This window comes from Rhipicephalus microplus, chromosome X, assembly GCF_043290135.1.
Source record: "Rhipicephalus microplus isolate Deutch F79 chromosome X, USDA_Rmic, whole genome shotgun sequence".
Classification (NCBI taxonomy): domain Eukaryota; kingdom Metazoa; phylum Arthropoda; class Arachnida; order Ixodida; family Ixodidae; genus Rhipicephalus; species Rhipicephalus microplus.
Genome location: NC_134710.1, coordinates 353,775,697 through 353,800,947, shown reverse-complemented (window position 1 = coordinate 353,800,947; position 25,251 = coordinate 353,775,697). Strand labels below are relative to the sequence as shown.

At 47.4% G+C, this 25,251-nt stretch overlaps 1 protein-coding gene and 1 long non-coding RNA gene across 2 annotated transcripts in view; one reads left to right on the top strand and one right to left on the bottom strand.

Annotated features, from left to right (window-relative positions):
• Positions 1 to 25,251, top strand: part of LOC142776345 (uncharacterized) — a 266,778-nt gene that overhangs the window by 144,586 nt on the left and 96,941 nt on the right. The window lies entirely within an intron of this gene.
• Positions 1,766 to 25,141, bottom strand: LOC142777014 (uncharacterized). The gene is made up of 4 exons (XM_075881322.1): positions 24,234 to 25,141; positions 11,001 to 11,212; positions 3,046 to 3,292; positions 1,766 to 1,782 (listed from the first exon to the last, which is right to left on the bottom strand). The coding sequence occupies exons 1-4, from the start codon at positions 24,946 to 24,948 to the stop codon at positions 1,766 to 1,768; spliced, it is 1,191 nt and encodes a 396-aa protein (XP_075737437.1). The 5' UTR covers positions 24,949 to 25,141.

The following is a 25,251-nucleotide window of genomic DNA, read 5'->3' as shown; positions in this document are numbered from 1 at the left end:
ACTGCGTCCCAGGTTTTATGCTGGAACCAACGTACATAGCGAGCATGTTAATGAGCGTCCTGCTGAAACGCTCCGTCAGACCGTGGGTCTGGGATAGTACGAAGTGGCGTGAAGAAACTGGGAAGTAGACCAGCGAAGCAACTCTTCCACGAAGACGGCTACAAACTGCCGGCTACGGTCTCTGATGATGGCACGAGGGGAATCGTTTCAGAGGATGATGTAACGTAGTAGGAAGTCATAAACGTGATCTTCTGTTGTGGCAGAGATCAGTGTCGTCTCAGCATACCGAGTGAGGTGTTCAACAAAGACTATTATCTAGCGGTTTTCAGTAATCGATCGTTGAAAAGGGCACATCAAGTAAATATCAACAACCCCCATGGGAAAACATGGAGGCAGTATGGGAAGTAGAAATCCTTGCGGAACACTTGTTGAACTCTTATATCATTGACAATACTCACAACTGGTCCCGCCTTTAGCTGTAGCCTGACGCATGCGGGGCCAGTAAAAACGTTCCAGTGTGCGGTGATAGGTCTTGGCAAAGCCCGTTTGCCTGTTGTTGCATCGTCGTTTATAGCCGGGCCCCTTCCGCAGCAAAACTTGACTTGTTAAGAATGTTATCCTGCATGACGAATGGGGACTAATATGGCTTATCGATGGAGGATGAGAGAAAAAAAGAGCTAGACTATGGTCTTGACATTGTTCTGTACGAAACGGTTACAAATCTAAAAACCGTGAGTCAAGAGCGGCCAGACAGTCGTATAAATTGTCAGCCTCGCATTCAGTATTTCCAAGGGGAAGTAGGAATCGGCAGGCAGCGTCCATTTGAGGGTGGCTACTCTTGAAGCACGCATCAAAGCGTATTCTTGCCAATGGAGTGCCCATCTTGCAAAGCGACTGGTTGGATCTCGTAAACCAGTGAGCCAACAAGGTGAATCAGGGTTCATGACGATAGAGAATCGGGGGGCATAGATCTATGGGTGAAACTTGTACACGGCGAAGAAAGCTGCCAGACATTATTTCTGCGTAACAATGTAATTGCGCTCAGCTTTACTCACAGGATGCCTCGCGTAAGCAATGACATGTTCAGCGACTCCGTGACGCTGAATTACTGCTGCGCCGATACCGATGCCACTGGCGTCTTTGTGCACCTCAGTTTGGGCCGGTGCATCAGAACGGCGAATAATAGGCCCGAAATTGAGTAGAATCTTCATCTGAGAAAACTATGACTCGCACTTTTTCGTCCACTTGAAGGGTACGTCTTTGTTGAAGAGGCTTAGCAACATCGACGAAGCTAGGAACAAAATCCCGAAAACGGAACACAGACCCAGGAAGCTTCGAAATGTTCATAGTAAGCCTGGTTTAAAACAAGCGTTGAAGTTCTTGAAGCGAGCATGATGTGACCGTGGTGATTTGCTGGGGATCAGGCCGAACACCATGTTTGTCTCCGAGATGCCCAAGAACTAGAGTTTTACGGTCACAGAAATCGCACTGTTTGAATTCAAGGTAAGTGCTGCTTTCTCATGGCACGTGAGAGCGATATCAAGTCGACGATTGTGCTCTTTAAACATGCAACCAGAGATGACGACATCATAAATATGGCAAATACATAATTCCTATTTTATGACACGGAGAACTGTGTCCATAAAGCACTCAAACGTGGCTAGAGCGTTACACGGACAAAACGGCATGACGTTGACTTCAAATGAACTACCTTGAGGTATAAACGCCGTTTTTTGTTGTCGACACAGTGTGTGGGGATTGGCCATTATCCAGGTGCTAATTCTACGGAACAAAAACATGAAACAAAGTGCAAACAATTGAAAACGTCTTGGATGTGGGGAAACGGATATATGCCTTCAATCTGACTGAACTGAGCCATCTGTAATCTACACGAAACCTTAAGAAACCATCTTTCTTCTTTACAAGTATTAGGGGTACTTTCGAGGGGCTAGACGACTCCCGTATAACTTTCTTGAACAGAATTTCTTCCACCTTCTCAGCAATAACTTTACGCTCAGACGGAGATACTCTGTATGACCTCTGGCGAATGGGATCGGCGGAACTAGTATCAATCACCTGAAGAGTGTGTGGACGTGTTGCAGAAATTCTGTGGCTGTTCAGTGCGAAATCAAAAAAAAAGACGCATGGTCAGAGAGGATCTGAACTAATGTTTGTCTCATCTCTGGCAATAGCGACTTATTCAACATACCCATGAGTATTTTATCACTAGGACAAGCCACATCAGGCCATTTTCGTTTTTCCTGTCGTCGCTTATGACTGCAATGTTAACGTTGCTCCTGGCGTCGAATTCAAACACAAACAGCCTCATGCACCAGGCAGTACAATCGGCTTGAAAAAGGAGTTGACCACCCATATCCAGACTGCAACTACTACCAAACATCACGCAACGCGATACTACATCCTTCTCCACACAGCTCAGATAGATCTGGTGAATTGTAATGTCAAGTTTATCTGCTGTGATACAAAAACCTTAAGCAGTCACATGAACTTTCGACTGGGCCGGTGAAATTATGTCATCAACGACTGCGATAGTCTGTTGGCAGCGCGTGGACTTCTCACAAAAAACAGACAGTAAACTTCACCATCTGCGCAATCCACAGTGGCTCCACATTCTCTCAGAAAGTCTATAGCTAGGATAACGTCATGAGTAGAATTCATAAAAACTGCAAAATCTTCCGTAAACATTTTAGCGCTGAAAGAAACAGTTGCAGTACACTCTCCCACTGGACACAAAGGCTGTTAATGTGCCTTAAATAATTTAGCTTCGAAAGCAACAGTTGCAGTACACACTCTTACTGGGCGCAAAGGTTCTCCACCCACTACACGAAATGTTGTCTGGCTTCCCCAAGAGAACATCAGTTTCTTACCGAGACGAGTCTTATAATTGCTGCTCATGACGGAAGTAGTTGCAGCCCTGCCGACTAACGTGGACGTGGAGACACCATCTATAAGAAAGCTGACCTTATAGTATGAAAGCTGGTGGACGAATATCTGTACTCAGTGAAAAATGTCTTGTTACCTCACCTCCATCGGCCGTGGCATCAAGAGGGACAACTGAGATGCCGATGACCAGGTGATTGTGAACAATGCTGGTGGGAGGAGGCTGGTTGTGTCTCACTCCGCACAAAAGCCAGTGAATCACTGTCGAAGGTCTGTTGAAAGTCGGTTCGGTAGTAGCCGTTCGGTGGCCAGTGATAGTTTTCCCGAGTACTTGCGCGCCCTGAGGATGCTGTGGGTGGTTGATACTGCGGCAGAGGTGCCCGACGCTCCTCTGAGCAGAAGTAAACTATATGGCCACGAATACCGTAGTAAAAATACACAGGTGGTTCACTCCCCACTTGCTGCTGAAGATTGTCAGCGGGATAATCTGGTCACGCTACCATATCAGGGGTGACCTTTCAATGGAGTCGTTTCGCCGATTATACCTATATACATGATGACGCAATTGTACTGGCGTCATTGAGTAGTCGAACCCCGCAGCATTAATGGACACAGACGAGAGCCGCATGGCATGAAATTTCATTGGCCGTGTGCTATCGACTGCACAGCAGCGTTCCGCCGATCAAGTTTTTCACTCACTACTTGTCGTATTGTTGACGCCACCTGGCTGGGCGTACAGACCACATTGACGCTCGCAACCGTAGTGTCGTTGGGGAGTCTACCAACCTTCGCCGTAATGCGCTGAGCTTTAATAGCTTCATGTGTCCGGAAATGTCGGATGATGTAATTCGCCGACTGCAAGTCATCCTTTCATATAAGGTAGTGGTAGATATCCTCTGCAATGCTCTTGAGAAGGTGCCCGACCTTATCCTCATCGGTTATTAGTGGGTACACATTCTTGCAGAGCTTGAGAACTTCCACAATACACATCGTACACGTCTTCCCAAGAACTTCAGCACGTTAGCTCAAGTTCTGCTCAGCACGCTTATTTGTCATGGTCCGATCTACAAAACACTTATTGATTTCTTCGTCGAAGTTTGCCCACGAAGCCAAATTCTCTTTATGATTTACGTGCCACATCAATGCGGTACCCTCAAGGAAAAATGATACGTGGTTGTACTGGCCGGTAGTGTCCCAGTGGTTATACAGACTCAACCGCCGATGATGCTTGAGCAAGTGTTCAACGTCCTCTCCAGGTTTCCCAGAGAACGGCCACAGTTCCCTGTATTGGTGTCCAGAGGTGTTAGGCGCAGCTCGTTGGATTTCGCCATCCCGGTTCATCATGATTGGTAGCGCTAGAAGTCCTGCGAATTTGCGGCTCAAGCGAAGCTTCAGGGATGTGTCCTCCGCCGCACTTGTCCGGTGCTCCAAGGCGTTACCGAGCACTTTCCACCAGTTACGTTACGTTGAGAGATAATTATTGTACAGGCGGGATCATGAGTGGTCGCAGAAGGAGAGCCTTGTCCAAAACGCAGTCCCTTCTTTTACTTATTTTCCACTTGGACCAAAGTCTCGCGTCAATATATTCATTTTTTGCAACTCTACCTTATATTTCTGAACTGCGTTTGTCTTTTTTACGCTGTGTTTGCATTGTGTTGTCTTGATATTTCTTTCTTTTCTTTTTAATGCTTCTCCATTCTCCTGTATTTTATTTATTCGTTGTACTAATTTTTGTATTTCCTCGCCTATGTATTGCCTATTTTCAGGCTTTTAGGGTCAGTAAATAAGTAATTTAACGCAGATAAATCAATCTTGGCCATAGCTGCTGCATTTTCATGGAGGCGATATACTTGAGGCCCAGGTACTTAAATGAGGTGCACGTTAACGGTCACCAGATGGTTAAGATCTTCATAGCCCTCAACTACAGCATCCTTTGTGTGAGGGATAAGGTTCGGGCAATCACGGCAACTTAAATAATCGTTGTCGAGACTGACGAAGACATTTGCAACTTGAGTTATAAGGCTTTAATGCCACGAAAAAAAAAGAAAACAACGATAAAGAAGCTTAGCGTGTTACATGGCAACAGCGAAGAACTGCCTTAAGTACGAGCACGACAAACGTTCTCGAAAGACAAGGTCTGACGCTTAGCGTAGTCCCCCACTGCACTACACAAGGTTTGAAACACTTCACCGTGTGACGTCGAAGGCAGATGAGTCGATGCGTTGCGTTGCGTCTTACGCCGACATCAGCGATGCCTCAGGCATGGTCGGAGCGGAGCGTGAGGCAGAGTCGATGTGTGGCAAGCACGTCCCGGACAGCCAGTAGTAGGCCCAGGTCTGGAAAACGCCCGGATCCGAGTACAACGGACCGGCGCCGGCTGCTGGATCACACGGTAGAAGGGAGCCAGGCTCGTGCGGACCACAGGCACAGGTAGGCTTCGGGACCACGACCCGACGAGCGCTTCAGCCTGCCACTGTTTCGTTCCGATCCTTCTTCTCGAACGCCCCGTCGTCATCTTCCTCTTCTCTCTCCCCATGGCTTGGCTTGACTTTGACGACACGATTCCGCCTTTTCCTTGTCTCATCGTCATCTTCGTCGGCGTACGGCACAGCACAAACTCACAAACATCGCGCACCAGATGAACCTACCGCGCATATCATGACAAAAGTCCCCCCTTTCAAAAGTTTTTTTTTTTAAAAAACTGTCCAAAGTGCGCGGGAGACAAGACTTACGACAAACAAATGTACAGAACTGTTGCACCAAGAGAATAGTCTGTATGTGAGAGTCCCTAGGCATATGGTACATTATTACATTAATGTGGTATAGCTAGCACCTACACCTGTAGCCTGCTCATATAATCAGCACCTACGTTCTCTGATCCTCTGATATGCTCAACGCGAAAGGTGTACTCTTGCAATGCGAGACTCCAGCGCGAGGTCCGGCTGTTCAAATGCTTGGCTTGAGAGAGGTATCGTAGCTGTTGATGGTCAGTCTGAACGACGAAGGAGGTTCCATAAAGGAAGATATGAAATTTCGCGATCGCCCAAACTAACGCTAAACACTCTCTTTCAATTGCAGAGTATCTCTCTTCCCGGGGCATAAGTTGGCGGCTGGCATATGACACCGGGTGAAGAAGACCCTCGTGTTCCTGCATAAGCACAGCGCCTATACACCTATCAGATGCATCTGTACGTAATACGAAGGGTTTCTTTATGTCAACAGCCTTGACTACTGGCGTAGATTCTAGAGCTTGTTTGAGGGTTTCAAATGCCTCTTCTCTTTCGGTATTCCACGCTAACTTGTTCTTTTCCATCTTTCTTGTCATTTCAGTCAGTAGTTTCGCTTTCTGGGCATAGTGAGGTATGAGGTCTCGGTAATATCCCGCCAAGCCGAGAAAAGAGCGAAGTTGCTTCTTCGTTTCCGGTCTTGGGGCTTTAGCGATCTTCGCTATCGTGCTTTCTACTGGGCGGATTGTACCATCGCCGAGGTGATGCCCAAGGAAGATGACAGAAGTCATTCCGATCTCACATTTTTGAGGTTTGATCCGTAGGCCTGCTTCTCGGATCCTCTGAAACAACTGTTTCAATGTCACTAGATGCTCCTCCCACGTAGCTGTGGCAATTAGAACATCGTCTATGTAATGCACTGTGTTTGGAATGCCGTGCAGTAATGTCCTCATCAATCGTGTGAATATGGCCGAGGCTGTCTTAATCCCAAAAGGCATATAGAGAAAATGGTAGTGTCCAGATTGCGTTGAAAAAGCTGTTTTCGGACGAGAACTTTCCTCTAAGGGTACTTGCCAATAGCCCTTTGTAAGATCTAACTTTGAGAAAACCGACTTCGTGCCGACTTCAGCAAACATAATGTCAGTTCTGGGTATGGGTTCAGAATCGGACACCAGAACCTCATTAATGTGACGGAAGACTATGCACGCGCGAAAGCTGTTGTCCGGTTTCTTAACCAGGACCAAGGGTGAGTTATACGGCGAATGGGATTGTTCAATAACTCCCAACTTCAGCATATCTTGAACCTCCTTCTCTACTATTTCCTTCATTGCAAACGGCAACGGATACTGTGACGTGCTGATTGGTTTTGTTGTAGTAAGCTCTAGCCGGCACTCTAGGAGGTTCGTCTTCCCAGGAACTTCGGAAAATATGTCTCGGAATTCCTCCAAGAGATTGCACATATCATCGCGTTGTGCTTCGTCTAAATTACTTCCGAGTGTGACCGACTCAATACCTTTCCCTTCATTTACTTTAAATGTAGGGAGGGGTGAATCCGACTCTCCTTCTTCGACTACAACGAACGATGAAGCTTGACTAGTGACTTCTGGTTGACGTTCTTCGTAGCGCTTGAGCATGTTTATGTGAAACATTTTCGTGGTGTGCCCAAGGTCCAACCAATAGTCGTGGTCATTCTTTTTTCCTGTAACCGGAAATGGCCCCTTCCAGTGCATAAGAAGCTTGTTTTCCCTGGTTGGGAGCAATATAAGAGCCCGGTCACCAACTTTGAGCTGTCGGGTTTTGGAGGTTCGGTCATAATACTTCTTTTGCGAGTGTTGAGCTCGGGAGAGATTCTCTTGAGCCAGCTTCAAGGTGCGTTCAAGACGTTCTCTCAGATCAAGCACGTATCCGTAAGTAGTTTTGATATCTTCCTCTAGGTCTTCCCCTGTCCAGAGTTCCTTCAATATATCCAGGGGTCCTCGGACGTGCCGGCCGTAGATCAGTTCAAACGGCGAGAAGCCCATACTGGCCTGAGGTACTTCTCGATAGGCGAATAACAGAGGCGCAAGAAATCGGTCCCATGACTTCGGCTTCTCTTGGCACAACCTGCGCAACATCTGTTTCAAAGTGCCGTTGAACCTTTCGACCAAGCCATTGCATATCGGGTGGTAAGGCGTCGAGCTCAAATGTCGAATAGCAAGCAGAGCATTCACCTCTTCCATCAAGCCTGACGTGAAGCAAGATGCTTGATCACAGAGGATCTCCCGTGGAAATCCTATTCGAGAGAACATCTCCAGTAGTCCATCTGCTACTGTTGCCGAATCAATTGCGGGCAAAGCCACCGCGTCCGGGTACCGAATGGCGAAATCCACAAGGGTAAGAATGTACCGATTACCCTTCTTTGAAATCGGCGTCAGAGGTCCAATGATATCAACGGCCACACGTTCGAATGGTGTGTCAATCAAAGGCATTCGTCCAAGAGGCGCCTTGCCTACTTTGCCTTTGGGATATGTCCTTTGGCATGCGTCGCATGATTTTACGAATCTTCGTACCTCCTCCTGTACACCGGGCCAATAAAACGACTCCAAAACTCGGTCCTTCGTCTTCTTGATACCCTAGTGACCAGATATCGGTGATTCATGTGCCAAGTGCCACACATGGACACGCAACGCCTTTGGAACCACCGCTTGTTGAACTGATTTACCCGGAGTCAAGTGGTAAACGCGGTACAAGATTCCTTTCTCGAACATAAATGAGTGGTATGTGGCTCCTTTACCGCGGATGAGGGTGTCGACTTTCGCCCTACAAACATCCAGCGACCGGTCTTCCTCTTGTTTTTGGCGAAATGACTCCTGTGTCACCTCTAAGTTTCCAAATTTAGCAGTCGTGAGCTTCCGGCGATGTCCTTTGCTTGAAACACCAACCATGACTGTGCTCTTCGTCCCGCATCCATCCTTGGATTTCTCTTCAGAATTCAATGCCTGATTAGTTTCCGACTTCAGGCTCGCTGACTCCTTCCACGTTGAGTCGGGGTCATTAGCGTCACGGGCGCCGGGAACATTTCCTACGATGACATCGTAAAGTGGCGACGTCATGCATTTTACTATCGCATTTCCGGTGAAATAGGGCGATAGAATCCGTACTTCTGCTTCCGGTACCTCGATGCAACTACCATCGGCCAATAAAATAGTGGCGGTAGTACCCGTCAGCGCATCATCGGGAACGAGGGAACGTCGCACGACCAGGGTGTTGCTTCCAGTATCCCTCAAGACTGATACAGTATGTCCAAACACTTCTCCCTGTAACACCGGCAAGTTTCGTGTAGCTGTTGCGGTGCGCGTTCGGAGTGCACTAGCAACATATTCATCTTGTGATGAATCATCGGCACATCGGGGCGTCTCGGACTTCTGGTCAGTAGACACGATGCAAGATGTCATTTTCTTTGACCCGCCGTTGCTTGGGCATGCTCTTGCATCGTGGCCGGGCTTCCGACAGTGCCCACAGAAGACTCGTTGGGGTTTCGTGCGGCAATCAGATGCTCTGTGGCCGGGTCGATCACAGACGAAACATCTAAGAGGAGGCTGGGTATAAGTAAATCCTTCTTGCTCCTTGGGAATGTTGTTTGCAGACTTGGTACGAAATACCAATACCAACAAGTTTGTTTGCCGCTGGGCTTCCAAGAAGGTATCAGCTGCTTCTGCCATTTCTTTTACCGTCCTGCATTTCTTCTTCCTTAGAAAAAGTGCCAGGCAATCGTGGCAGTTATTCAGAAACTGCTCAGCTACAATGAGGTTGCGCACGGATGCAAAGTCCTCGTCCGTTTCCGACATTTCCAGCCATCTATCGAAGTAACTCTGTAATCTCGTGGCGTACTGTTTACCAGTTTCGCCGTCTTCAGGCTTGCTTTGCCGAAACTTTTCGCGATAGCCTTCGGCTGTGAAACGAAACCTCTGGAGCAAGGCCACTTTCGTACTCTGGTAATCCATTGAGTCTTCTGGCGACAGACGACCGAAGACTTTCAATGCTTCTCCACTGAGGCATAAACTAAGCGCTGTCGCCCACTTCTCCTCAGGCCACTCTTGACCAACTGCTACGCGTTCGAACCTCTTGAGATACGCATCGAGATCGTCACGCCCCTCGTCAAACACTGGGATCAGGTTGTGAGGATTGATCAAGCACGGGCGGCTTTGACTCCTCTCAAGTTCGCGGTCCCGCGCTGTTGGCTCTCGGCTACCTTCAACCTCAGCTAGTCGAATTCGCAGTTGAAGAGTTCTCTCTTCTATCTCCAAACGTTCCTTCGCCGCCTGCCTTTCCGCGGAACGCTCTTCACGCGCTTGCACAGATTCCTCATGAGCCCGCTCTAACCGCGCGTCTACCCACGTCTTTAGCTCGGCTCCTTGAAGCCCCATGCGTTCCGCTAGCGTTATAAGGTCTTGCTCACTCATCTTCCCTATAGATTTCAACCCAGTGCAAACGGCTTCGTCCTGTCGCGGACGCCAATTGTGACGGATAAGGTTCGGGCAATCACGGCAACTTAAATATTCGTTGTCGAGACTGACGAAGACATTTGCAACTTGAGTTATAAGGCTTTAATGCCACGAAAAAAAAGAAAACAACGATAAAGAAGCTTAGCGTGTTACATGGCAACAGCGAAGAACTGCCTTAAGTACGAGCACGACAAACGTTCTCGAAAGACAAGGTCTGACGCTTAGCGTAGTCCCCCACTGCACTACACAAGGTTTGAAACACTTCACCGTGTGACGTCGAAGGCAGATGAGTCGATGCGTTGCGTTGCGTCTTACGCCGACATCAGCGATGCCTCAGGCATGGTCGGAGCGGAGCGTGAGGCAGAGTCGATGTGTGGCAAGCACGTCCCGGACAGCCAGTAGTAGGCCCAGGTCTGGAAAACGCCCGGATCCGAGTACAACGGACCGGCGCCGGCTGCTGGATCACACGGTAGAAGGGAGCCAGGCTCGTGCGGGCCACAGGCACAGGTAAGCTTCGGGACCACGACCCGACGAGCGCTTCAGCCTGCCACTGTTTCGTTCCGATCCTTCTTCTCGAACGCCCCGTCGTCGTCTTCCTCTTCTCTCTCCCCATGGCTTGGCTTGACTTTGACGACACGATTCCGCCTTTTCCTTGTCTCATCGTCATCTTCGTCGGCGTACGGCACAGCACAAACTCACAAACATCGCGCACCAGATGAACCTACCGCGCATATCATGACACTTTGTAATCATATTGTGGTTTTGGGGTGTGAAACGCTAACACTTTGGATGTAGAAAACAGCATACCAATATTATTATCTAAGCTAATATGATGATGTCATGGCGTTAGAAAAAGAAATGATGGATGAATTAGCACCGACACACTCACCCTCTTGTTGTAATTGAGAATGGCAGGGAACACGATTTGGTCCAGTATTTCTTGGTCTAATATTGACAGGTGGACGTCGCAGTACTGGCCGCGCACTTTCAATGTGCCATACTCGTCCCGCACCACGGTCTCGATGCACTCGTCGTAAGCGCCCAGATCGGCAAAAGTACCTTGAAGGGAGCCAGTTGGGTACTTGCCAGTAGCGTCGATTACTGCAGAGAAAAACTGGATCACCAACCCACACTGCGAAAGTGCATAAACAGGGAAGCTGTTGAACAAGTACCACCAAAATAGCTTATCTTAGACTACCGTCACCCTTATTTCTCACGAAGGTAGTACCTCAATTCACCATCTGTACCACATTGTTAGTGAAAAATAGTTGTTAGAATGCGTTGGTCTGCGTTTGCTTGTTTGTGTAATATTCATATTGAAATTGCTATCTATAACAAACTGTATGTTTTTCATTAGTTTAACGCACTCAAAGTGTGTTTTCATGCAGGTTTCATGCTGTTTATCGTTTGGTTGTATTGGTTGATAGAGACTTAGAATTGACATTATGCCACATGCGGCATATTCACCGGCGGGGGTGTACTGGTGGGCACTGCACGTTTTTTTTTCATTTTGGTATGGTGGGAAGAGTGCCGCTAGATTATTAATATATCTATCATTACGAGCCGTAACGGTTCAGTGAATCAATACACCCACTTTATTCATAAGCTCTAGTTTCAGCAGTGCGGAATAACAAAACAAAATCTAGGGCACCAGCAAAAAGTGGTAAAAACGTGCTGCCAGTACGAATCATCTCTTTCTGCTCTTTTTTCGTGTTTTTATGCTATTCTACAAAGCGTCATACAAACTTGCTCGGCTTTTCTAACTAATGTTGTGTCACCACTACCTGAGAGGCCACTGTCACTTGAAAAGGCGATATATATCTTAGTGATCCATCTATCTATCTATCTGTTTATATATCTATCTGTCTAACAAACTGTCTTGTTATATATATATATATATATATATATATATATATATATATATATATATATATCCTGATGAAGGCCAGACTCTAGGCCAGAACGTCAAAATAAACCACGTTGTGACCGCTCACGAAGGATCTACTTCACTATATATCTATATATATATATATATATATATATATATACATATATATATACATACACATATATATATATATATATAAGGAAAGAAGTGTATACCTAAGGGCTCGTTTTTCCGTGCTTTAACACAATATTATTGAGATCTAACAGACAGTAATGCCAAGGAATGTACAGGGGAAGTTATTAGAACCAATGGAATGTAAATAAGAAAAATGAAAAATGGATGAAAACAACCAGCCGTGAGGAGGTTATGCTGGTTATGTTTTCATCCACTTTTTCTTCTTATTTACATTCCATTGGTTCTAATAACTTCCCCTGTACATTCCTTGGCATTACTGTCTGTTAGATCTCATATATATATATATATATATATATATATATATATATATATATATATATATATATATATATATATATATATATACATATATATATATATATATATATATATATATATATATATATATATATATATATATATATATATATATATATATATATATATATATATATATATATATATACGTACGAAAACACAAGGTTTACTAACGTTTGTCAACCTCTTTTTTTACTGCATTTTCCACCAGATCCAATCAATTTCACCCCACCTTATATATATATATATATATATTGAAAAAGGGTTTATTGGCGACTGTTGCGACGGTGGTCCTACGATGAAACACGATCGGACAAGAGCAACGGTCGAGCAGATGCCGGCGATGATCAGCACGAGCCGAGCGAGCAAAGCCAAGCACCCAGTACCCAAGCGGTGGCGATGTTGTTTGCCAACGATGCGTTTTCTTCTTCACAATTTGCCCCCGCCGAAAAAGAGCCATCCTGGCGACCTAAGAGTCTGGAGGCAGAGGGCTATGATATGGCTTAAGGCGGGCGATGTGGACGATGTCACGTCCACGCCGGCGCATGTCGTCAGATGGGGAAAGTGGCTCGATGAGAAAATTCACCGGCGAGGTTTGGTCCAAAACGCGGTATGGGCCCTCGTACTTTGGAACGAGTTTTGAGGATATGCCGGGGCTTTGGTAAGGAACAGCCAGCCATACAAGTGATCCCGAGGAATAGCTGGGGCTTTGTGAAGAGTCGGCGTTGTTTTCTTTCTGGCGCTGTTGTTCTTGCGACGTAAAGGTGCGTGCGAGTTCACGGCACTCTTCCGCATTACGGGCAGCTTCGGACACAGATGGGCATTCGGATGCGTCAGGATGGTATGGAAGGAGAGTGTCGATGGTGTGGGATGGTTCGCGTCCATAAAGAAGAAAGAAAGGTGAAAATCCAGTGGTAGACTGTGCCGCGGTGTTATATGCGAACGTGATGAATGGAAGAATGCGATCCCAGTTAGTATGATCGGATGTCACATACATGGCGAGCATATCGCCAAGGGTGCGGTTAAATCTTTCCGTGAGCCCGTTAGTTTGCGGGTGGTATGCAGTGGTCTTGCGATGAACAACATGACATTGAGAAAGCAGAGACGTGACGACTTCTGATAGGAAGGCTCGACCTCGGTCGCTTAGTAGCTCTCGAGGTGCACCATGTCTTAGTATGAAGCGATGAAGGATGAAGGATGCTACGTCCCGCGCAGTGGCACTTGGAAGGGCGGCGGTCTCAGCGTAGCGTGTTAAATGGTCCACAGCGACTATGATCCACCGATTTTCATCTGATGTTGTCGGTAGAGGGCCATAGAGATCAATTCCGATCCGATCGAAAGGTTTGGCAGGGCACGGGAGCGGTTGAAGCGCACCGGACGAGTGGAAAGGTGGTGATTTGCGGCGTTGACAGTCAGGGCAGCCCATAACGAATTTTCGAACGAAATTATACATTCCGCGCCAGTAAAAGCGATGGCGAATGCGTTCGTAAGTTTTGAAAACTCCGGCATGACCACATTGGGGATCGTCGTGAAAGGAGGCGCAGATTTGTGATCGCAAGCTGCGCGGGACAACCAAGAGCCACTTACGACCTTCGGGGGCGTAGTTGCGTCGGTGTAGCAGCCGATCACGAATCGCGAAATGAGCAGCTTGACGTCGGAGAGATCGTGGTACCGCAGTGGTTGACGATCCAGAGAGACAGTTAAAAAGGGAAGCGATCCACGGGTCCTTGTGTTGTTCACCGGTAAAAGAGTCGAGGTCGAGAGATGCGACGGAGTTGGTACCAGTGGTTTCGCAGGCCGAGTCGGGAGGTAAAGGCGAACGCGACAGGGCGTCGGCGTCAGAATGCTTGCGTCCGCTGCGATAGATGACACGAATGTCGTACTCCTGGATTTGCAGTGCCCACCGAGCTAGGCGGCCAGAAGGATCTTTCAATGTGGCGAGCCAACAAAGTGCATGGTGGTCCGTTACCAGGTCGAATGGGCGACCGTACAAATAAGGGCGGAACTTGCGAAGCGCCCACACTAGCGCCAAGCACTCTTTTTCAGTGACGCTGTAATTGGCCTCAGCTTTAGTAAGTGTGCGACTCGCATAAGCGACGACGTATTCGGAGTAGCCCGGTTTGCGTTGGGCGAGGACGGCGCCTAGACCAACCCCACTAGCGTCTGTGTGAACTTCCGTTGCAGCTGTTGGGTCGAAATGCCGAAGAATTGGAGGAGATGTTAGCAGACTCCGGAGCGTGGCAAACGCGACGTCGCAGTCAGAAGACCAGGATGAAAGGTCTGCATCACCGCGTAGGAGGTTGGTCAGTGGTGACATGATCGACGCAAAATTTCGCACGAAGCGCCGGAAGTACGAGCATAGTCCGACAAAACTGCGTAATTCTTTCAGTGTAGTAGGTTTCGGGAACTCAGCGACTGCTCGCAGTTTTGCAGGGTCGGGTCGAACACCATCCTTGGACACGATGTGCCCTAAGATGGACAGCTCTCGCGCGGCGAAGCGGCACTTTTTAAGGTTCAGTTGGAGCCCAGCGTTGGTTAAACACGTCAGCACCAGTTGGAGCCGACGCAGATGTGTAGGAAAATCGGGAGAGAAAACGACAATGTCGTCGAGGTAGCATAGACACACAGACCACTTCAGTCCACGCAGTGTGTTGTCCATGAGTCGTTCAAACGTGGCAGGAGCATTACAAAGCCCAAATGGCATTACGTTAAATTCGTACAGGCCATCTGGTGTAATGAACGCAGTTTTCTGGCGATCAGCTTCTGCCATAGGAACCTGCCAGTATCCAGATCGTAAGTCTAAGGAGGAGAAGAATTCGGCTCCTTGGAGGCTGTCAAGGGCGTCGTCGATGCGCGGTAATGGATAGACGTCTTTCCGCGTCACCTTGTTTAATCGCCGGTAGTCGACGCAAAATCGAATCGATCCATCCTTCTTTCGAACTAGAACGACAGGAGATGCCCAAGGACTGTGCGATGGTTGAATAACGCGACGGCGTAGCATCTCTTCGACCTGGTCGTTGATGACGTGACGTTCTGCTGCAGAGACACGGTACGGTCTTTGACGCAATGGCTGGTGCGAACCGGTGTCAATGTAGTGGTGCACTGCGGAAGTCCGACCCAATTGCGGCTGAGAAACGTCGAATGAATTCGCGAAGTGCTGGAGAAGATTAAGAAGCTCGGCGCGTTCATGGGCACTTAAGGTGTCGGCGATGGAACTCGAGAAGGTGTCACTCGATGAGCATTACAGTGGGGAAAGGGCATGAAGTTCGGTCGAGGCGCTACTGCACGATTCGTCTGGCATGTTAAGGAATAAAGAGGAATCGAGGTACTCCACTCGACCGAGACATTCGCCGGCAAGTAGCGTAAGCGGTGCAGAAAGGGGGTTGTGGACGAAAATATTGCTTCGGCCCGCAGTGACGTCGAGTGTAGCGAAAGGCAGGGAAACGGCTCTACGGCTCATGAAAATGTCGGAAGGTGTAAACATTACTGTAGCGTCGTTATGGTCATCGCAGCAAACAGGGACAACGGCAAGAGAGGCTGGCGGAATTTCAGTGTCTTCACGTACGACGAGTTTTGGAGACCGCTCAAGAGTTTCGTGCAAAGGTTCGTCATACAGGTGCGAAAATTGAACTTCAGCGCGTGCGCAGTCGATGACGGCATGATGTTGTGACAGGAAGTCCCACCCGAGGATAACGTCATGCGAGCACACCGAAAGGACGATGAACTCGACAACGTACATAGAGCCTTGGATGAAAATGCGGGCTGTACAGGTGCCGAGAGGTCTGACTGGCTGTGCGCTAGCCGTACGAAGTGATAGTCCAGAGAGCGGCGTGGTCACTTTGCGTAGGGAGTGGCAGAGCTGGGCGGCTATAACAGAAACGGCAGCACCTGTGTCGATGAGGGCAAATGTAGAAACACCATCGACAGATATGGCGACGACGTTAGCAGGTGAAGTGCGAGGACTTGGGCATTTCGATGACGGCGCAGTTCTTGCCTCTGGAACTGCGGCGTTCAGTTTTCCCGGTTGGAGGAAGCGGGTCGGGGACGCATTGGGGACAGAGATCGCCTGCGAGGAGACGGCGAGCGGGAAGAGTGAGTCGGAGCTGGGCGCTGGGGTGACTGAGACCCGGGAAGATTAGTGTAGCCATACTGCGGTGAAGGATAGGGAGCAGGTAGGTGCGTGGGCGGCGGGTCATACGGTAACGGCCAAGTAGCGTTGTGTTGCGATTGGAAACGACGACGACAATATCGTGCCACGTGTCCTGGAGTACCGCAGGCGTAGCAGATTGGTCGATTGTCAGCAGTGCGCCAGGAATTGCTGACTCGCGGTGCAGCCCAAGGTGTCGAAAGAGGGGTAGAGTGGGGAGCAACTGCAGGCATGGGTGGCAAAAGCTGCTGGCGGGGTCTGCTGCGTACCACCTGGGCATAAGTAAGAGGCGCGGCCACGGGCTGCATAGCCGGCGCATGGGGAACACTCACGGCCACAGGCTGCTGGTGGGCAGCGACGGGAACAGCCTGAGCTACCTCTTCGGCAATAACGTCGCGGAGTGGTGAGGGCAGACGAGAGGACGGCGGCTGCTGCGTGAAAGGAATCAACGACAGTTGCCGAGCTACTTCTTCACGCACGAAGTCTTTAATCTCTTGCAGGGTTGGTGCGTGGTCGGGAACGGAAGCGAGACTGGAGAGCGAGTCGGCGTGTGAGGAAAATGGCCGAGTCAGGGCGCGCTGCTTGCTCAACTCGTCGAAACTTTGACACAAAGTGACAAGTTCCGCAACGGTGGCAGGATTACGGGCGAGGAGCAGCTGATATGCACCGTCATTTATCCCTTTGAGGATGTGTTTAATCTTCTCCGACTCGGGCATGGTGGTGTTCAGTCGGTTGCAAAGTCCAATGATGTCTTCAATGTAGCTTGTGAAAGATTCCGTTGGTTTTTGTGCGCGAGTCCGCAAGCGTTGTTCGGCTCTGGACTTGCGGACAGCGGGTCGGCCAAAAACGTCAGCGAACAACGTTTTGAAGATGGACCACGTCGTAATGTCGTTTTTGTGGTTGTTATACCACATTTCGGCTACGTCAGTGAGGTAAAAGATGACGTAAGTCAATTTGTCCGCGTCATCCCACTTGTTGTTTGCGCTTACCAGTTCGTAGTTAGCGAACCAGTCTTCCACGTCTGTCTCATCAGCTCCGCTAAAGACTTTGGGCTCTCGCAAACGAAGAACGCCGGGGTTGCTGGGGGATGGAGTGGAAGAGCCAGGTTGCGCGTTGTTGGTAGCCATGATGGTAGGTAGCGTTCGGTTGCGCAGCTCCAGGTTGAGGCGACGGCGAATGGCAGCACCCAGGTTCAGGCGACGGGGAATGTCAGCACCCTCCACCAATTGAAAAAGGGTTTATTGGCGACTGTTGCGACGGTGGTCCTACGATGAAACACGATCGGACAAGAGCAACGGTCGAGCAGATGCCGGCGATGATCAGCACGAGCCGAGCGAGCAAAGCCAAGCACCCAGTACCCAAGCGGTGGCGATGTTGTTTGCCAACGATGCGTTTTCTTCTTCACAATATATATATATATATGACGTAAGAAGGCAGTGATGGTTAGGAGAAGATGAGGAAGAAGTGCTTGAGAATAAACATGGCGTATCAGCCAGGCCACGTCTCCCATTCATCATAGCATCACACGAGTCGACAGGATGAAGACCTTGCAGCCCCTTCATCAGTGTCTCATCATCGATGCGATTCTCCGCAAGACTCACTGACCATATATGGACTACCGTACAAGCGCCTAACATTACGCATCTAATAACATCATGTCAGAACCGTCTGATCACCTTGACAACCGCAAGTACACCGGATCAGTGAACGACGGAGCCTTAGAAGACTGGTTCAACCTTTTCGAGCTCCACGCCGCCGCTGCATCATGGTCGGAACGGGAGTTGACTAACTTTACCGACTACGTCTCCGGTGAGGCTTTCCAATTCAACCTCATCCACATATTTCAAAACGACGAGTCATGGGAAAAGATCAAAGAAGAGATGATTGCCCGTTTTCGCGACTATGATGAGGACTTTCTTATTGCACTATCTGGAAACAATAAAACTCGGTCACCGCAGTCACAAGCACTGTTCACGCATTGGGACACCAAAAATGAATCGGCCTTTGAAACAAGAGCAATTAAAGCACCCTTTCAATGAAAGGCAGCCAGGTCTGTTTGCAGGAAAAGTGTACCCTTCACCGCACCGTGTTTTGCAACTGCCCGATCGAAACACAACCTTTACGTCATCACTGCACTGTAGCACTCACATTAGGGAGTCACCCTGTGCACAGTACTTTCCGTCTCGCGCACTTCGACCACCTCCTACTTTTCCGTCACTTGGCTCTTCAGTTGCTCACAGCGCACACCTCGCATCTCACATGCTTACTACGGTTGATATGGAGGTGAGGAACCCTGAAGATACTCAGCCAGGTTCTGGCCTTTCTGTGCAGATGCATGCCTCAGAACAGCTTAACTTGTTAGTTACACAGAAAGAAAAAACATTTCCGACTGAAATCCGACCAAACTACGCCTGCTCCGGTGTCACCATCCAGTGCACGGACACCTGGGAGTCTTAACAACACAGGAGGCTCGGAAGCGTCAAATCGCACACGTTGCCGAGAGCCAGAAGCGTCCTATAGGAGTGGCGTCACAAGAGCCTCTGAAGAGTCTCCAGTAAATTCGAGCGCACAACCTTCATTACCCGAAATGAAGCATAACAGTCCACTGACTACCAACTGCCTACTGGACACCACATCAAGTTGCCCAAAAAACCGGTGTCATGGTCGAAAACGGCTGCCATCTCAGCTCGTTCCACATGAACACCATCGATGCCAGCAGAAGCAAGCCCAAGAACAACAGAGTCTCCATTGGCTACACCAGCACGGACGCTACGAAAGGAAAAATCTTTGGAAGAACACTCGAGGATTAAACAAAGGCGCCTACAAGCGGGTCAAGTGAAGCGACGACAAATTAAAAATGTGTTGCTTAAAACAAATAAGTCTTTTAATTCAAGACATTTTTGCAAAAAGGAATATCGCACAAGTTTTCTTCAGAAGATATCAAGATTCACTCTACAATCAACGCTGTTCAGTCAACAGGACAAAAAGCGACGAAGAAGGCGCAAAACCACACCCTGTATTACGGAAGAACGCAGAAATCACCGCATCAGTCTTGGTCAACAAACACACAGACGGGCGGCACTGCATGTGTACCAATCAAGGCAAAGAGCCCGACGCCTACACAAATCATGCTGCTGGTTCTCCAAAGACTTCGCACCATGTTCATTCTTTGCAAGTATACAATCAGTTTCATCATCTGCAGTTTCAACGTTCAAGGTGTACTTGTGTTTTCCAGCACGCAACAAGTCAGCCTCGCCCACCAGAACTCCAGCACTTGTGGGACTGATGCACTCTCCTGTGAAGCTAAAGTGTGTTTACGAAACTTCCTGGGACATGAAACGATGTTCCCTTTTTTGAGCATTTGCTTTCTGGGCACGTTTGGAAGCAGAACTTTGGAAGCCGTCATGTCTGGCCGTGGCAAAGGTGGGAAGGGGCTCGGGAAGGGTGGCGCCAAGCGTCATCGCAAGGTGTTGCGTGACAACATCCAGGGCATAACCAAGCCGGCCATCTGTCGTCTGGCGCGCCGTGGCAGTGTCAAGCGCATCTCTGGCCTCATCTACGAGGAAACTCGCGGCGTTCTCAAGGTGTTCCTCGAGAACGTGATCCGCGATGCCGTCACTTACACCGAGCACGCCAAAAGGAAGACCGTGACAGCCATGGACGTCGTGTATGCCCTCAAGCGTCAGGGCCGCACCCTTTACGGATTCAGAGGCTAAGAAGCCAGCAGCGTCGCCTGCAGCCAGCCAACGAGAACACAGTATATATATATATATATATATATATATATATATATATATATATATATATATATATATATATATATATATATATATATATATATATATATATATATATTAGAACAAATACAATGAAACCAGAAGAAAAACTTAGAACGCACCCAAACGGAAATTCAAACCAATGACTGCTCGTTGCGTTTGACAACTAAACAAAGCGCATTCCATATCTCGGTGAAATATCTACGAGCTATTTATTTGCAATATTTACCGTTTACCGCTGCTGCACGCATATCACTTTGGAACTTGAGCCTCTCTTCTATGACGCAACTCTACTACATTTCCTTTCAGTTTCAAAACTGGCCTCAAGACACGCACAAAACGTAACTCCTTTCAGCACCCGCTCATGATGCAGAGGGAAAAAAAGAACACCAGACACACCTTGCGTTACACACCGTGACGTGAAAAGAGAGAGAGATGGTCACTCCACGCATCGTATTTAAAGAAAGTTGTATCTAAGAGAATTAAGTCCTTCATTATCGACACTTAACGTTTGTCGCTGAGTCATAAAGATGTAACAAGTGTGACAGTTGTTAGTTCACGCTTGTGCTATGCATACCTTTGCGTAATATTCTAGTGTTCTTTGTGCTTCAGCTACACGTTGCAAATATTGAGCAGCTTGTCTTTCTTCCTTTGGCATTCAAATTTATTGTTTTCGCATTATTTGCTTAATTTTTGCGGACAAGCTTTCCCTTTCGTATCTATCTATCTATCTATCTATCTATCTATCTATCTATCTTTCTATCTATCTATCTATCCAGCCACCTACGTCTCGGTGCTCTCGTGGTCTCCTATTGAAGTAGGGGTAGAGGAAAATTTGTGTGGAGACTAAGATGGTTAGACAAGTATATCAACTGGACATGATCTGTATAACTAAAAAAATCTTGTCGTCTACGTCATTAAACATACCTCACCAGAGAAGTGAGACTTATATCCATATACCACGGGTAACTATTAACATCTTCCCAGGAAAGGCGGGAACAGACTATGGTATACATGTCTGACTGCTGAAACAATAAACATGAGCAAAGGTGATATGGTGAGTGTACAGAATAAATATCAGGTTCGCAGCAGGAATCAAATCCAGTAATTCTACCAAAGGCTACGCGAGGTCTCGAAACTGCAAGGACCCTATGTAGGCGTGATGTTAGTGCAACGTCAGTTGTGGTTGCATAGCTTTCTAAATAATTTTATAAACATTACGAATGCACTCTTATAACACAAGCGACACGTAACTTAAGCAAAATCGACTAGAGTTAGTTTACGTAGCACCAGCTGGAGCTACCATCCCAACAAGCAGAAACGCTATACGTCAACTTACGGATTCTAGTGTTCGTAGTTTCTACTTCGTTTTCTCACCGACGCGCAACTTTCAACGAAAGGCCATAAGAAATATATATGCCACTTCTCAACATATGCCTCTTCGTTCAACATTTGTCATTTGTACAGGAGGGGGGGGGGGGGGGGAGTCCAAGTTCCAAGGCTACGTTGCCATAGAAATACATGACATAGTGGTCAGGACGTTTTCACCAGCGCTGTACATATTTTTCGCATCATTTCGTAGTGTTTCGCTTGCTAAAAAGTTACAGTATTCTTTTCTCCACCTGCTACACATGGCTTAGGTTCCTGTGGTACGTGGATAAGCAGAATTTTTTTTTCTATATGCTGATCTTTCATAAAGGCTATCGTCTGTCTGTATGTCAGAACCCAGCGAAAAATCAACTTCAGGTAGAGGCCAACGTCTTCACCGTAAAGAGCGGTTAGCTCACCGGTCATTAGTTTGTTTTGAACTCAGGACCATAACGCTGGTGTAGTACATCTTCACTCGCGAAGCCGATTGGTTAGGTCAGCGAGGTTTCTAACATTGCAAAGCAACTAAGGAAAATTCCAGCTCATATATTTCAGTGGGCATTGGCGTGCGCAGGGCTGCCAATTGGGCGAAGCAAAGTTTGTTCACAGTGCTGCCCTCCTCACCCCTTTCTCAAGCCTAGAGGACAACCGGATTCATAGCGGATGAAACAAACAAAAAATAAAGTGAAGCTGTGACGAGCTTCTCGTAACAGCCAGCTTAGGGTCATAGGCTTTAATCTAGTGAAGATGGGAATGAGACAGTTCCTGTAACGTTGGGTGCCCTCAACCACCATTATTTAGAATAAACCTACTCGTCAATAGTGGGTAAATGTATGGGGGAAAATTTGCACCCTTCCCCCTCACCTCCATGATAAGTGGTGCAGCCTCCTCCCCACTGTCTCATCATGCGCATATGCAGGCTACCGACAAGAGATATTTTGCAGTTATGAAAGCAATGTTCAAACAAACGAAGGAATATACGTTGCAGCTATAACTAAACACAGGCACAATGACGACTGCGGCAATACTAGGCTATCCATAAATGCTCTGCTGTACGATGGGTTGTAGAAGGAAATGAAGTTAGTAAAAATGAGGCAAAAAGACTTGACCTTCTGTTCAGCAGAGATTATTATTAGCTCTGACCAATGACGAGATGTGTTTATGGGGATATGCTGAATACATCCAAAAAGGTGCAAAACACAGGCTCGTGTGAACCTGCGAGTACATACACAAAAAATAACAGCAACTCTAAAAGATTCGTAGTGTTTCTAATGTGCTTATATCTCATTTGTTGCTAAGATTGCGTTATAGAGAGAGAGAAAAAAGTCAAGAAGAGGAAAAGAAAGAAAGGTTACCCAGACGAACATCCGGTAACACGGCAGTCACTTTGACTATATCGCAGCAAATAACCTTACCAAAACTCAATGATACACTGCAAAGCACTCTCTCGTTCTAAATTTGAGCCTTTTCATGAAGTACAAATTACAAAGATATGTAGTTATTACCTAAGAGAATAAAGATGACCTACAGCTGATTGTGATAACCTCAGCTCAAGCAAATTTGAACAAAACATTGCTGTCACCAACGGATTTAGAGATTCACATGTGACTTGCACAAATAGCAGATGAGCGATAGAGAAGAAGCTGAGGAAGACATTCTCACAAAAGAAAAGGCATAAAATACATGACTTCGAAGGGAAACAGTCGCCCAGGTACCAACAAGAGGATTGACGAAAGCATGGCCTGATGCCAGATACAGAAAAAAGGTAATTATTTTGGTGTCATTCTACGATTCTTTTGACCTGTTCTGTATCTCGAAATAGAAAGAGGATTCGATGCGGTGAGTTTTTTTCGTAATTTTGAGCTTGCATTGTAATACAGATTAGTAGGATCGGGGGTTGAACTGACAAATTACCTTCATTGAACGCTGCAAATAACTGGTATGGCTTGCTCCTTGAATTCATAAATTTGTTGCCTCTTCTGCGTTTGTAACTTTAGTAAGATGCATTGTCCATGTTTTGGGCTAAAATTGTGTATTCTTTTAATACTTTCTTGATTCACGCCACAGTCTATTGTTACTGACTCTCAAGAACGAAGTCTTGAGCTGCGTTCTTTGCACAACGAAAGGTGCAAAAACATTTTTTTGAATACAGCTGCCTACTTTCTTTGATGGCGGTCACCTCAGTGGACATCATTGCATTTCCTTACAAGTAAAGCATACGTGAATTTGCTGGTTTGTGTTCAGCCGTATTTCTGAATGTTAACTTTTACTACAAAGATAACGCAGCCGTTGCGGCTTGTAGCCGTTGATGATGTAGCCATGGACAAGGCATGACCACTGGTGCTTTTGCGTCATAAACCCAACGTAGCTGTTAAACTAACAATAACATGAGCAGCGTCACTCAAACTGTCATGCAGACAAGGGGGATAAGTAAACGTTGAGTGCACTCACGTCTCATCGCCCAGGGCTGTAGATCCTGGATGGCTCGCGTAAATTGCAGCAAGCCCAAGCTGCAGTCGGTGGATATATTGGCCTGTTGTAGTTTCCGCACCACTTCTCTGCCTGATGTAGACATGAGCTGGTTGATCGCGGCCTGGACGTTACTAAAAAACTTCGAACTCTCGCCATTAGCTATTGGTGTCGCCGAACTCTCGCCATTAGCTGACAATGGTGTCGTTGACAATGAAGTGGAAACAGCTCCGCTTGACTCTGCTAAATTTATCTTCCTGAAATTTCGGGACGTCGACACTGTTGTTGATTTGCTTGTTGCCTCTTTTTCTGCAGTAGCTGCTGCCACTCTTTGTTTAATTATTGGCTTTGGTGAAGTGGCTGAACGAACCATGGCTGGCTGCCTTCTTTTGAATGAGTGTTCATTCATTGTTTCTTGCAATTCTGTTGTCCTGTAGAAGTTTAAAGGAATTTGTCTTCCCCGAGCTGAGGCTGGTGTGATAGACATCAGCAGGCGTGATATATTCACCTTTTCTAAAGAAGCCGTCGCTTGGTATGTCATCAAGGAGCTTGGCGCCATCATTTCTTCATTTTGCGAGGTGTTTAACGGCGTCAACGCGTCTGTATGTGTGGTAGTTTCTACACAGAACACAGATACTAACACAACAAAAAAGCCGTAGAAGAACATTATATTCCCAGATATTAGTGCTTGTGGCATTGTCGCCTAGCTGTCAGTTCATCTGCAGGCGATCTTAAGGTGTCAACAAATCTCACAGTTGGCTTGCGGCTGACACCTATGCACCCACGCACATCCCGCAACACTAAAAGGAAATCACGTCGCTCACCTAGTCTTCCGAGTTTTGGGTATAGCACTGTGAAAAAGCTATTCTGCGAAGGTAGCCTCGGCAGTTGCCTGATATGACTCTTTCTATACGTAGGCTTATTTACGTAGGCCAACGAAGGTAATTACTTTGCTGTGTATAGGTAGGCCAATCACAGAATGCATGAAGACACCGAATGC